This window comes from Petromyzon marinus, unplaced genomic scaffold (genome assembly GCF_048934315.1).
Source record: "Petromyzon marinus isolate PM22_M1 ecotype Great Lakes invasive population unplaced genomic scaffold, UKy_Petmar_22M1.pri1.0 PM_G_Scaffold_21, whole genome shotgun sequence".
NCBI classification, from domain to species: domain Eukaryota; kingdom Metazoa; phylum Chordata; class Hyperoartia; order Petromyzontiformes; family Petromyzontidae; genus Petromyzon; species Petromyzon marinus.
This window is the reverse complement of record NW_027422773.1, coordinates 40,732-54,915: the sequence shown is the minus strand read 5'-3', so window position 1 is coordinate 54,915 and position 14,184 is coordinate 40,732. Positions and strand designations below refer to the sequence as shown.

The 14,184-nt window shown below is 51.7% G+C and overlaps 1 protein-coding gene across 1 annotated transcript in view; it reads right to left on the bottom strand.

The window, feature by feature from the left end:
- Nucleotides 1-6,338: 6,338 nt before the first annotated feature.
- The window catches only part of LOC116937077 (protocadherin Fat 1-like), a 38,177-nt gene continuing 30,331 nt past the window's right edge, over nucleotides 6,339-14,184 (bottom strand). Inside the window, exons 15-18 of the mRNA XM_076060672.1 lie at nucleotides 13,482-13,724; nucleotides 12,135-12,512; nucleotides 11,654-11,886; nucleotides 6,339-10,842 (exon numbers count right to left, since the gene is read on the bottom strand). Of these exons, the coding sequence (XP_075916787.1) occupies nucleotides 10,801-10,842; nucleotides 11,654-11,886; nucleotides 12,135-12,512; nucleotides 13,482-13,724 (896 nt within the window). The 3' untranslated portion in view covers nucleotides 6,339-10,800. The remainder of the gene's footprint in view (nucleotides 10,843-11,653; nucleotides 11,887-12,134; nucleotides 12,513-13,481; nucleotides 13,725-14,184) is intronic.

The following is a 14,184-nucleotide window of genomic DNA, read 5'->3' as shown; positions in this document are numbered from 1 at the left end:
GTGGATAGGGCGGCCCTGTATTGAATGCATCTCGACTCACCCGGGATCTTTGGTCTTGGGGGAACCGCCCGCTGTAGTAGTTCGGCGCCCATGGAGGACAACCTCTTCGTCTCCAGCAGTCGCGGGCGAGATGACCCCTCCGCCCGCACTCGTAGCATGTCCGATGCACGCCATCTCCAAATGCCCCGGGACAATGCCGTCGGTCTCCGGTCGACACCCCGGCCGCCGCTGCCATCGGCGGCGCCTCGTCCACCACCACCGCCACCGTGCTCGCAGCCCCGGCAGGGGTCGTCAGCGACGGCTGCGCTACCGCCGCCGCTGGTTCATCTCGTATATCAAGGTTGACTTGTATGTTCCTGGCGATCAGCAACGATGACACGTCGTCGTCATCATCCTTGTCTGGGAGCAACAAGACGACTTTCAGTTCCTTTGCCAGCTGTATCATCTTCTCTTGCAGCAGGGAGTCCCAGCCCTCCTCGTCCATCGCCGGGTACGCAACCTGGGCGAGGGCCAGCAAGGCGCTGCGAAATGCCAGGGGGGACTCCGTGGCCTCCCGTTTCCTCTGTTGAAATCGACGTTTGGCGACCGACCGCGGCTCGTAGACCTTCCTCATTGCCGCAATAGCACCGTCCAATGTTTTTCTGACAGCGGCAGGGAGTCCGTTAAAAGTCGCCAAGGAGTCATCATCCAATGCCGTCGGCAGTGCTCGTAACGCGGCACTTTCCGTCCAATTCAGGTACTCGTAAGCCGCACGGAATCTTCGTATGAACGCCGTCCAATCTCCCACTTTGGCCTCAAATCATTGTACGTGTAGCCGTCGTGGCGGTCCCGCCGACTGGTCGTCTTCGTCGTCAGAATCTTCCAACCACTCCGGCTGAGCGGCAACCTCTGGCGGTGGACCCGGTACGGGTAGTTGAATGCGGTTCTCCGTCAAGAAGTTCTGGAACTCCTCCGACAACTTCTCCATCCTGGCCTCCCACTGGGTCATGAGGACTCGCCAATCCTCTGGCGATCCCAGGCCTTCAGCACCACCCGAACCGCTGTCGCCGTCCGGAGTACTGCCGGCCATCTGGCCGGGCTGCAAATTGTCGTTGTCGCTGTCGCCGCCCGAGTCCACTGGCACATTTATTTTATTTTCCGCTTTCCTTGACATCGTGGCGTGTTCCGTACTTTTTCTGACACCAAATGTAGTCCATAATAAGTTTAACACGTAGGCTTTCGCGACCAATATTATTCATAATAAAGGTTTTTGGGTTAGATCGCGTTTATTTATAAATGTGTCGTAACCCTCCACCACCCGACACGGCCAATCAGCAAAAAAAGTGTCACGTTGACAAAAGACAAATAATTCACTACTTCAGCCCACCGGTGTGTTGAAGAGTTAATCCACATTTACAGTTTGAGTACGACGTTTCGCTGGTAAATACTTCCAGCATCATCGGGCAATTCGTCAGAATGGTAAAGCCCTCGCTTGCTCCCGGTTTTATATAGAGCAGCAGGGTGACGTCATCACTTAACTCATCAGGTGCAGTGATTAGAGGCGGAGGAGGGGGGGGTAATGTAATTATATAATCGATTAGTAATCAGTCATTGGTTATGATTAGTAATGAGTTGTAGATTAGTAATTCTTTAAATCAAAATGTAATGTGTATTATTTAATAATACGCTTCCAGGCCGCAATTCACTCGGATGACAACCGTCTCTTTTTCCGCCGTCACTATTATTCCATCGTTCCGTACACACAGTAATTCTCTTTGCGCTCCGCCAACTCGGACACTCCGATTTACTTCAGCATCGTCCGTGCATCCCCTTCCACACACAGTGTTTCTTCCTCTATCTCTTCACACACAATGTCTTCCCTTCTACACACAGTGGTTTGTCTTCTATCCCCTCACACACAGTATCGCCGCTATCTCTTCACACGCAGTGACTTCCCTTCCACACACAGTGGTTCTTCTTCTATCTATTCACACACAGTAGCCTGCCTGTCTATTCTCACACAGTGACTCCATCTATCTATTCACACACAATGACTCCATCTATCTATTCACAAACAGTGACTCTATTTTTCTCCGCTAATGCTAACTCTCCCTATTGCTATTTACTGTCTTTGGGGTTCGGCTCTATCTATTCTTCCCTAACATTGCCAGCTGTCCTCTTCACATCACTCCACCTCTCGCCAACAACTGCCCAGCAACAACTCTCTCTCCGTTCAAATCACCTCGCGTTTTATCCCCTTTCGCATTAGCTTTAATTGCCACATGGCTCGCTGGCCGTTTTCCGCCAGCCCGCACCTGTCCCCTTCATCAGACATTCAGACGCCACCACTTAACGCTAACAGCCTCTCGACCAATCACAGCCCTCGTGCCACGACTCCCTTAATTACTTCGGGTTGTTTACGCCACCCGTGACTCGACCACCTGTTCAACCTCATGTGACCCGTTCTCCTTGTCTGTCTGTATGTACTGTATGTGGCAAATTCCTTTGCGTATTGTTTACTCCACTACACATATGGATAACATAGACAGTCATAGTAACTACTGTGTAGGTTTTCACGGTTGTGCTGTATAACAATTAATAAGGTTAAATCTTGACTTCAAGCTTTCGTGACTTCAGGAATTCACACTCTTTGTGTCTTTCGGTAAAGTCACGTAGATAGAAAAATAATAATAAAAAATCACGACATTTCGATTGCAACACAAGCAATCGTCTTCAGGTGAAAAAATACTGCTGAGGTGATATTTCTCCTGCCTCAGCAGTTCTCCCGCTGTATTTTTTAACCTGAAGACGATTGCTTTGCTTTGCGTTGCGATCGAAACGTCGTGATTTTTTCATATCTACGTGACTTCACCGATAGACCCAAAGAGTAATGAATATGGTTGTTACATTAACCTAGCCGGCCAATCAACTAGAAACCAACTAGTAAATTCGACAACCAACTCCTCAATTCGGTCCACGTGCACGACTGTGCCATTGGCGTCTTGGCATCCACTCCAGGACCTGGATCAGGATGCGCTTTCACGCGAGATCCGAGTTCCTGTTGACAGCCCAATGGTGCTGGGTGTCACCTCCAGCGAAACGCTGAAGCAGCGATACATCTGGCTAACGTTTGAGTCACGTGATGCTTGTTATTCATTGCCTGTGTTCGGTTTTTCAACGCATTTTTACTCGACCTAACCCAGACAAAACCAATTATGAATAATAATGTTGGTCGTGAAAGCCCGACCCACTCACCGAAGCTGCCTAGCCCTCACTCAGCTACACTCCGACCTATCCACCCACCCAACCACTCGTACTCCCCGATTCTCACTCACCCACCTGATACGCTCACTCACCCACTCACTTAGCCACGCACTCTAGCACTTACCCGTTCACCCACCAACTCACCTGCCTACTTGCCCGTCCACTAATCCACCTACCCACAGACCTGCTTAAACCCACTGACCCACTAACTCACCCATCCACTCACTCATCTATATACCCACCCCTCATCTACCCATCCGCTCGCCAATGCACACCCACTCACTCATTCACTCACCCGCTTACTCGCCCCATCTACCACTCATCTACCCATCCACTCACCCACCCCCTCACCCAAACTCGCACTCACCTACCCGTCCACTCATCTAACCTCCAACGAATGTACCCAGTCGTTCACCCACCCATTCACCCAAATACACGTACACACACATACACACACATACAAAGACAAAGATCCCCCGTAGAGCCTGACCAGACTTTGGGACAAGTGCAGTCAGTGAGCAACTGTGAAGGCCGGCACGCCACACGAAGGGATGGGTGTCTAACACCACGCCCGGCCGCCTTTGTCTCCCTAACGTGGCGATGTTTACCCACCGTGCCGGGCCTTCGTTTTCAGGCCGAGTCTACCTAGGGGTAGACCCCGAAACTGGCTTCGGATAATGGTCACTCGTGTGTTGGTGGCCGTGATCGGAGTCGCTGGGATCATGAAATGAAACGCACGCACACGACCACTCACTTGCATCGCAAAACTCACTCGGCCGTGTTCACCCAACACACAGACTCGCAGACGAATGCAAAGCACCTCCAGAGTGCCTGCACGGACTGTTGTGGCAAGGGCTGTTAGCGAGCACCTATTAAGGCCGGCGTGGAACACGAGGGGTTGGTTTGGCCTGGCCAGCACCACGCGTGGACGCATTTGTCTCCGCCGGTATATTTTAATAAACCCGAGCAGGTACTTATTCAAGGCTGAGTTTACCTAGGCGAGACCCACGATAGTTCAGAAATCACTCTCCATTGATGGTAGCCGTAGTCGGGAATCGAACTCAAATGGCCCAGGTTTATAGCGCAGTGCGGTTCCGTCACCACGGTGCTTGTGCCAGGATAGGTGCACTCCGTCATCGTACACACACCAACACACACTCGCACACAAACACACCATCATACACTCACACACCATCACACACTCACCAACACACACTCGCACACACAAACTCACACACCATCATACACTCACACACCAACACACACTTACACAAATACTCGCACACACACACCAACACACACCATCATGCATACACACACAACCGCCATTCGCTACTAAGTGGCGGTAACGTCACCACGACGCTTGTGCCAGGCCATGTGCACCTTGAGGCCACGTAAAGTGTCGAACGCCCGCTGGCAGGTCACGGGGAGGACCCAGGTGCCATGGGTCGACTGAGATGACTGGCTGATGCACCACCTATGCCCCCTACTGTGCCAACCTGCTGTGCTATAGCCACCTGGTGCTCCGCTCGTTGTTGTGAGTGTCGCTCCTCCGCCCTCTGTTGTCGTTGGAGGGCGACTGCCTCGAACTGCCCAGTAGCGTCCTTCACGAACCTCCTCCATACAGGCCGATCTTAACACCGCTGGTACCAGTCATCGGCAAGTCCACTCAGCTCCACGTCCTCCTGTACCACATCACTCCACCTCTTCTCTAGCCCGTGCCGTGCCGGTTTAGCCCCCTCGATCCGGCCGAACCAAAGCTGTTTCGGCATGCGGTGGCTGGGCATGCGGGCTACATGACCCAGCCAACGCAGCCTTCCCTGCCGGAGGAGCTCACCGATGGGACCTTTCCCAGATCTTTCTAAGATTTGTGAGCTCCTCACACAATCCAGCCTGGTTAAACCCAGGATGGATCGTAGGCAGGCTAGCCTAAATGTTTCTAACTGGTGAAGATGTTCCATTAGGGGGGTCCACGTTTCGCAAGCGTAGAGAAGGGAGGGAATGATCATGGCCGAGAAGACCTGAAGCTTAGTGCGGAGCGACAGACCAGGTAGCTTCCACACAGCGTTACGCAACCGATGAAAAGATATTGCCGCTCGACTGATTCGGAGTGAGACCTCTGCTGTTAAACTGGAGCCGGTCATAAGCACACTGCCCAGGTATGGGAAACTCTCCACTCTCTCCACAACTGCCCCATCACCGATTGGGAGCTGTGGGGGTGGAGTGTACGATGGTACAAAATACCCAGGCAGGTGCTTAGTTTTGGTGGGGCTGATGGTAAGGCCCCATCTCTTAGCGGCACGCTCCAGTCTCAGCAGCAGCGTCTCCAACTCCTCCTCTGAATGAGCAGCTATTACCAAATCATCGGCATGCATAACGTGGTTGAGTAATAAGGAGCCATCCCTTTACCGCACCCGGGCATCGATCAGCCTCCCATTATATCTGTACCAAATGGAGATTCCCCCGGTATAGATATTGAAGGCTTCACGAACTACGTGGTCAAAATAGATGTTAAATAATGTGGGAGCCAGAGGACATCCCTGTCGCACCCCAAGGTGTACAGGGAATGGCTCTGACTCCCGGCTACGTAGTTTTACCCGGGCCCGCTCACCATCATGAAGGTCCTTAATGATCGTGAGCAGATGGTCAGGGACTCCAAAAGCACGAAGAACGACCCAGAGCCCAGGGCTACTGATGGTATCATAGGCCTTGACCAGGTCAATAAAGCAGAGATGTAGGTCTTGCTGGAATTCCCTACACCTCTGCTGTAGCAAACGGACAGAAAATATGGCATCTGTGTTGTATACGGCCCTTTTTCTAATTAATATCCATAAGAATATTTACGGATGCATACACAGATTTCTTTTTCCTTTCTTTCGTGACAAACAATATATATATTTTTTTAATAATGAATCAAACCCGTAAGCCAGAAACACGAAAAACCAGGTGTCGGTCATAAACAGGCCATATAGAGATATAAAGAAATAATAAAACTCTCAAGGCGAGGATGTAACAGCTATCGGCGAAAATCTCCAGATGAACAAGAGTTTGATGGGCCCCTTAGGAAAGGTCCCTCCGAGGTCAGAACACCAAGAGAGCAGACACCAGACGCCAACAGGGTAAATCGTATACATATTCTTTTCCTTATTTTCCAGTAAAACAACAAAAAAATTAAAAGGCAACAACAAGAATAAGATAAAATTAGCGATCCTAACGCTCACTCCAATTAAGAACAGGCCACCAGACACATCAGTTAATTATTATCCAATGATTAATTCGCTATCAAATGATTTTCACCTTTAATACTTTTACTGTTAAAACAAAGCTTGGAGCAAGAATACCGAGTCACATCAAAGGTTATCGAGAAGGAATGAGACAACGGGCAAACTTGCGAAAGAGTTTAAACAATATTCCAAGCAACCCCGACCACATTTGTCTCTCTCACAGCGCGGAGAAGCAGGAATTACACCTTATCACAAGGGGCCATCTGGAAAAGCCAGCCGGGTTTGATGAGGAGACACACCCACCCCACACACGGCAACCAGGCAAAGAAAGTTTTAAAGGAAATTGCAAAATAATATTAATAATAACAACGTGTTAACCTTACACGACATTCCATTATAGAACCTTACAGAACCAAGGGATATGGATTCCAACAATCAAGAAATGGACCTCTTAAACTCAGGATGATAATTATTTTTCTTTTTAATAATTCCATCATAACAATTCGAACCTCGGTAAAACCGAGAGGTGTCGGGAGGACGTAGTTACAAACACGAGTCTTGGCGAACATGGGACCAAATGGTATTTGAGAAATATAAGTCAAAAGTATAAAGAGGTGCTCCCGGCCACCTTTGTCTTTCCCTGCAGCACGTGATAAAATGCATACGCTCGGAAGAGCATCTTCACTTGGAAATAAATCAAATACTATGAATCACAAGCAGGATCATAACTGTGTATGATAAGATACCAACTGTGATGTGAAATGTTAAACTTTAAAAAATCTTAACCATTTCTTTGTGCGTCGGAACGCGAACGGAAAAGGGGGGGGGGGAACCCGCCCCTCTCTCTGGGTGGAGGGATCAGACAACCAGACGCCACCGAGATGAATCGAGGTGTCTGTTGTCTTGATGTTTATGGCTTGAGGAAAGACCCGAACAGGACCGTGTCATAAATGACACACACACAAACATACACACTGACACACGAACCCCCCCACCACCGACACACGAACCCCCCCCCACCGACATACGATCAGATCAAAGATAGCTCCGCCTCGTGAGGGGGAGCCGAGAAGGAGAGAGATTTTTGGCATAAAAAGGAGCCGTTTCAGCATTGAAAATAACTCATCAGCCCTCGGGGCCAACTCATCAGCCCTCGGGGGCAGCTCAACAGAAGAAGACTCATCTCAACTCAGCTCAACAGAAGAAGACTGATCTCAACTCAGCTCAACAGAAGAAGACTCATCTCTACTCATCTCAGCAGAAGACCCGCTCAACTCATCTCAGCAGAAGAGCAGCCATCACCGACGCCGGAGACGTCTCTACAACTCGCCGAATTGGCGACCCGCTGCCGCTGTTAGCGGCCAGCGCCACCACGAGCGAATCGTGAGCCTGCAATCTACAACCGCCGACGACGGAGCACCAGCGCGCCGCTGCGGGCGTGCTTCTAACGCCGTCTACCAGACGGTCATCTCAGCTACAACAACGCATCTACTCGTTCACCAACGTCCGTCGAGTCCGAACCAACTACTGAAAGAAGAATCAACTGATACGTATGATACACTGCCCCCCACTACACACAAACCAGACGTCTGCTTGACGCAAAGAATCGATTCCGAACATTGGCCTACTCTTTCACCACTCACACCATTCAACACACACACACACGGGTCATTAACAAAGCCTAAAAACCTCAAGCCATTGAACCATCCGTGATTGTGGAAACATCGCAACGACCGAGTGAATAATCCATCGTTTTTAAGAGTGTTCATAATTTTTCTCTGTAATATTGTGCTGGGGCTGTACTTCTAACCGCATAAATTACCAACTGACCCATTAACAAGGATTAATTCTTGGCACCTCACCACGGAGCGCCGCTCGCGGGGATAGAGAGCGGGTTCAACCGGTTCCCTGTCAGGGGTCTGGCCACAATTAATTAAAAGATTGGCCCGAGATAAGGATATCAAAAGGAAACATCGCCACCCATTGAGTCGCGTTGAGAAGTTGATTAGAAATACTTGAGTCGTTCGTTAATATTGTCTTTATGCATAATCTTGCTGGTATCCACGAATGAAATAACGAATTGAAACGCATAGTTGTGCCTCCAAGAATAATACTGGTTGTAGTGCCCCTGTCAACGAGTAGCGTTGCATAATAATCAGTCATCCTATTGTGAACAACGTGACAATAATTGCATTAAGGGCCGCGCATGATCAATGACCGAATGCTGTGTTGTGTGACAATTCAAGTAACGAAGCATTGTGGCCATCGAGTGGTGTTGATAAGGCAATTCGAAGTATTTCAGTCGAACGCTTTAAATTCATAATCGTTATGAATCAATGAACGAACATCAACGTGGTACTGTGCTGACGATTTCAAGCATAATAACTTCGCATATCAGGATGTATTAAGGATTGGATACGAATCAAAGACCAAGTGCTGTGTTGTGTAACAATTCAAGCATACGAGTTTGCATATTATAAAGTTAAGGTTTGATAGAATAGTTCGCATGTTTTTAATCTCTCTCTCAACAACCGATCGATTGCGTTACGCGTCGGGAATTAACCACAGGTGCCGCTATCGAGGTGAAACAACGCAATCGTGATGGTATCATGTTAACGCTGTGTTGAAATTCCAAAATCCCGAGATTGAGTTTTCATATTATCCAAAAATTAAAGTTAGCTAGAAATAAAATTGATTAAAGCAGAAGGTTTGTGTGTGATTCTTCCTGAAATTCTGCATAATATTGTTCTGCGTATGAGATCTGAATCCTGGGGACCTATCATAAGCACACTATCACCATACATAATCCATAACACGCATAATTCGTAATGTTCAATCGAGAGTAATCGTATCCTTATCGATAATACGGAATTAAAGAGCAGAGTCGAATCGACTCTCTCTCATTCACGCTCACAACGCCTGCGTCACTGCATACGATTAATTGCGTCATTCCAATTCATAACACAATCCTAGTCACCGAGGCTCGACCTGATAATCCATAACGACCAGCATTATCATAACCACGCCCACTCGCATTAATTAATACGATTACCTCTCGAATCAGCATAATTTATGCGCATAATTACACTGATTAACATAATTTCGGATAAATTATGCAAATCTCAAATTTCATTTAATTTTCATTATTTTCATCAATTTCCATAACACCTATATATACAACAACCACCCTTTCCTGAAACCGCATTGGGGCTCCGCAAGCCTTTCCTCAGCGTGCCTGGCAAGGCGATGTTGAATAATCCTTGCCAGGACCTTTCCCAGCACACTGACGAGTGAGATGCCCCTGTAGTTGTTACAGTCTGTGCGGTCCCCCTTCTTAAAGAGGGGGACCACCAGGGCATCCTTCCAATCCTGCGGAACCCGTCCAGTGGTCCAGGCTGTTGTTATGATGTCATAAAGGGCAGTTTGTGCACAAACGCCACCCTCTCTCAGCATTTTGCTTGGGAGATCATCTCTACCCGCTGCCTTTCCTGGTCTCAGACTCCGGAACGCCTTCAGTACTTCCTCAACAGATGGCACTTTAGCCAGCCACTCACAGGGGGTGACTTAGAAATAGGTTTTACCCTTTTAACTGGCACAAAAACTGACACCTTTATTCAAGGCATCGTGTTTGCAATAACCACAACACAAGCAGTCAAAATGCAAACAAAAGAGATGCTGTTTAATGGCACTCCGCTCCAGTGCAACGGGGGGGGGGGGGGGGGGTGGGGGGGGGTCGATGGTGCTCGCAGAGAATCCGAGGAAAGAACTGTCAAGGGAACGCATCGAGTTAATTTTACAGCGGACAGAGAGAGTAGTGCGAGCATCCAACGCACCGTTATCAGTGGCAAATTAAAAGATTTCGGGTTTAGTAACATCTACCAGAGCCGATGTGTTTCGAAGAAAAAACATTGAACAAAAAACAAAGATAAACAGCCCCTTACTCGGCGGGCAATCGGTTTTTTGTTTCCGCACCGCACAGCAAAATGCTAATTGTCTTGCAACACAAACAAAACGAGGAGGAGGGGCTTTAATTCAATGGCACCGGAGCACTGCCGTGGCAGCTAACGTTTGCCCGAGCCGAGCCACAAGTCCCCTCCGATGCTAACCGACAGCGGATACGTTGGAGGCGTGCGATCCTCGCCTGGCGGGGTGCATCCCCCAAGCGGCGACGTACAATTAGGCACCAACAATAAAACAACATCCGTCAGCCTCGAGTTGAGTGATCTGCACGCGGACACGCTCCCGCAACGAGCGAGCGAGCGAGGGGCTCCGTCGGTCAAACGTGGACCCGCCGCCCACCGGCCGGCAGCGGCGAGGACGTGGCAATCTCCTCCTACTCCTCCTCCTCGCTGCTGGCGTCGCCGGCTGCTCCGCTCTACGGATGATGCGACGGTGAAGGAGACAGACGGCGGTGGCACAAAACACAAAACACAGCAGAGAGAGACAGCTTCAACCACAAACACCGCAAGAGAGACAGCTTCAACCACAACCACCGCAGATAGACAGCTTCAATCACAACACAAACACCGCAAGAGAGACAGCTTCAACCACAACACCGCGAGAGAGACAGCTTCAACCACAACCACCGCAGATAGACAGCTTCAACCACAACACAAACACCGCAAGAGAGAGACAGCTTCAACCACAACACCGCAAGAGAGATAGCTTCAACCACAACACAAACACCGCAAGAGAGAGACAGCTTCAACCACAACACAAACACCGCAAGAGAGACAGCTTCAACCACAACACCGCAAGAGAGACAGCTTCAACCACAACACAATCACCGCAGAGAGACAGCTTCAACCCAACACTGCAAGAGAGACAGCTTCAACCACAACCACCGGAGATAGACAGCTTCAACCACAACACAAACACCGCAAGAGAGACAGCTTTAACCATAACACCGCAAGAGAGACAGCTTCAACCACAACACAAACACCGCAAGAGAGACAGCTTTAACCACAACACCGCAAGAGAGACAGCTTCAACCACAACACAAACACCGCAAGAGAGACAGCTTTAACCACGACACAAACCCTACCACCCACCATGATCATCATCATGCTGCTGCTGCTTCTGCTGGTTTAGTGACGACCTAAACGCGATGTTACAGGTTAACGCCGTCACCGTGACGACGATCTGACGACGACGTAACCGGCATCGTCACGGGTCGACGCCGTTACCGTGACGATGGCGTCACCAGGCAGGGCGTCCTCCTCCCCGACGACGGCGCTCTTCGCGGCGAACCGCGGTTCGTCGGTGACGTCCACGGTCACCACGGTAACGGCGCTCGGCGAGGTCGCCGCCCCTCCGGCGTCGTCGCCGTCGCCGTCGCTGGCGGCGGCGGCCCACACCGTCAGGTAGTGGTGGCGGCGCTTGTCGTAGTCCAGGGCCCTCGCCACGACGCTTATGACGCCTGGGGCAACACGGCACACACAGCACGCACGCACACAGCGCACACAGCACGCACGCACACAGCACACACACACACACAGCACACACACAGCACACACACAGCACGCACTCACACAGCACGCACACAGCACGCACGCAGCATGCACACAGCACACACACAGCACACACACAAAACGCACCTCTGCGTGATTCTATGGGAGACAGAGACCCAAGAGGGCCGCCGTCTGTGCCCCGTGCCGCGTCTCTCACCGAGCCTCCGGTCGATCCCGAACGCCCCGAGCTCGTTGCCGCTGGCGATGCCATAGCTCGGCGCGCCCGCCCCGCCGAAGGTGGCCGCCACGGTGACGACCGTGGTGCCCGGCGCCGCGTCCTCCGGCACGGTGACGCGGTAAGCCGGCCGCCGGAACGCCGGGGTGGCGACGTCATCGTCGTCACGGAGGGACACGGAAATCGCCGCGGTGGCGGAAGGCGCCGAGCCCCCCCCCCCGGCGCGGGCGAGCACCGTGAGGTTGTAGAGGGCACGGCGCTCCAGCGGACGCTTGACGACGATGAGGCCCGAACGGACATCGATGGCGAAGCGGTAGCCGGCCGAGTCCAGCAGAAAGTGAGTCACCCTGCGGCGGCGGCCTAAAACACACAACAACCGCCATTCGCCACTAAGTGGCGGTGGCGTCACCATGGCGCTTGTGCCAGGCAATGTGCACCTTGAGGCAGTCAAGTGAAGTGTCGAACGCCCGCTGGCAGGAGGTCACGGGGCAGACCCAGGTGCCACGGGTCGACTGACTGAGATGACCGAGATGACTGGCTGAAGCACCACCTGTACCGCCTACTGTGCCAACTTGCTGTGCTTTAGCCACCCGGCGCTCCGCTCGTTGTTGTGAGCGTCGCTCCTCCGCCCTCCGTTGTTGTTGGAGGGCGACTGCCTCCAACTGCCCAGTAGCGTCCTTCACAAGCCTCCTCCACAGAGGCCGATCTCGAGACCGCTGGTACCGGTCATCGGCAAGTCCACTCAGCTCCACGTCCTCCTGTACCACGTCACTCCATCTCTTCTCTAGCCCGTGCCGCGCCCGTTTAGCCCCCTCGATCCGGCCGAACAAAAGCTGTTTCGGCATGCGGTGGCTGGGCATGCAGGCCACATGACCCAGCCAACGCAGCCTTGCCTGCTGGAGGAGCTCACCGATGGGAATGTGTCCAGATCGCCAAAGCTAAAGATCCCACGTGTAGCCTCAGACTTTTGGGGCAAGTGCTGTCAGCGAGTAGCACCTATAAAGGCCGGCACTGTGGCACTCGAGTGGGTGGTTGGCCAGCACCACGCCCGGCCGCCTTTGCCTCCCTACTGGCGATGTTTACACACCGCACCAGGTACTCATTTGAGGCTGAGTCGACCTAGGGGAGGCCCGGGACCGGTTTAGATAATCGTCACTGGTGTTGGCCGTGAGCGGGAATCGAACCCCGGTCGCCGGGTTCGTAGCGCGGCGTAGCGCTAACCGCTACACCACCGCTCCCCATAATGTACACACTCACGTGTGTGTGTGTACGTCATCGTCGTCATTGTCATCATCTTCGTCGTCATCGTCAACTTCGTCGTCACCGTACCCAGTTCGGAGTCGACGGCGCGCGCGCTCGTCACCGCCGTCCCCACGCCGGCGTGGCGCCAACGCAGGGCGACGGCACGGGGGGGCGACCCCGCGAGGAAGCGCGGGGCCGAGTCGTCCATGTCCTCCACCCTCACGAGGACCTCCGCCCGGCAGGAGCGGCCGCCCCGGTCGTTCGCAACCACGGTGAGCGCGTGGACCGGGGCGGCCTCGTGGTCCAGCGGCGCCCGCGTAAAGAGCTTCCCTACGCGGGGCCACGCCGACAAGAGATGTTAACTACCTCGCCTGGTACGCAGGAGGTCGTGGGTTCAATCCATACCCCGACGACGCCTGCTGCTGTAAATTTGGAGTTTGCGTCTCTCTCATCATCATCACCACGATGGCTAGATGTTAAGTACCTCGCCTGGTACGCAGGAGGTCGTGGGTTCCATCCCGATGTTGTATATAGGCCCTTTTTCCATCTTAATATTAACAAGTAATTTTCCCATACATATAGATGCATATTTCTATTGTTTTTTTTATATAATGAATAAAAACAACACCAACCCAGGCCCTCAGCATGGTATGTGGAGGTCATGGAAAAGCCATTTACCATGACCTACTGACATGATTTTGACAGTTACAAACTCCCAGGGTCAAGGGAACAGACAGAGTGCAGAGCAGCGAATTGCAAGAGACTGACGTAAACACAAAGCCAGGGTCAC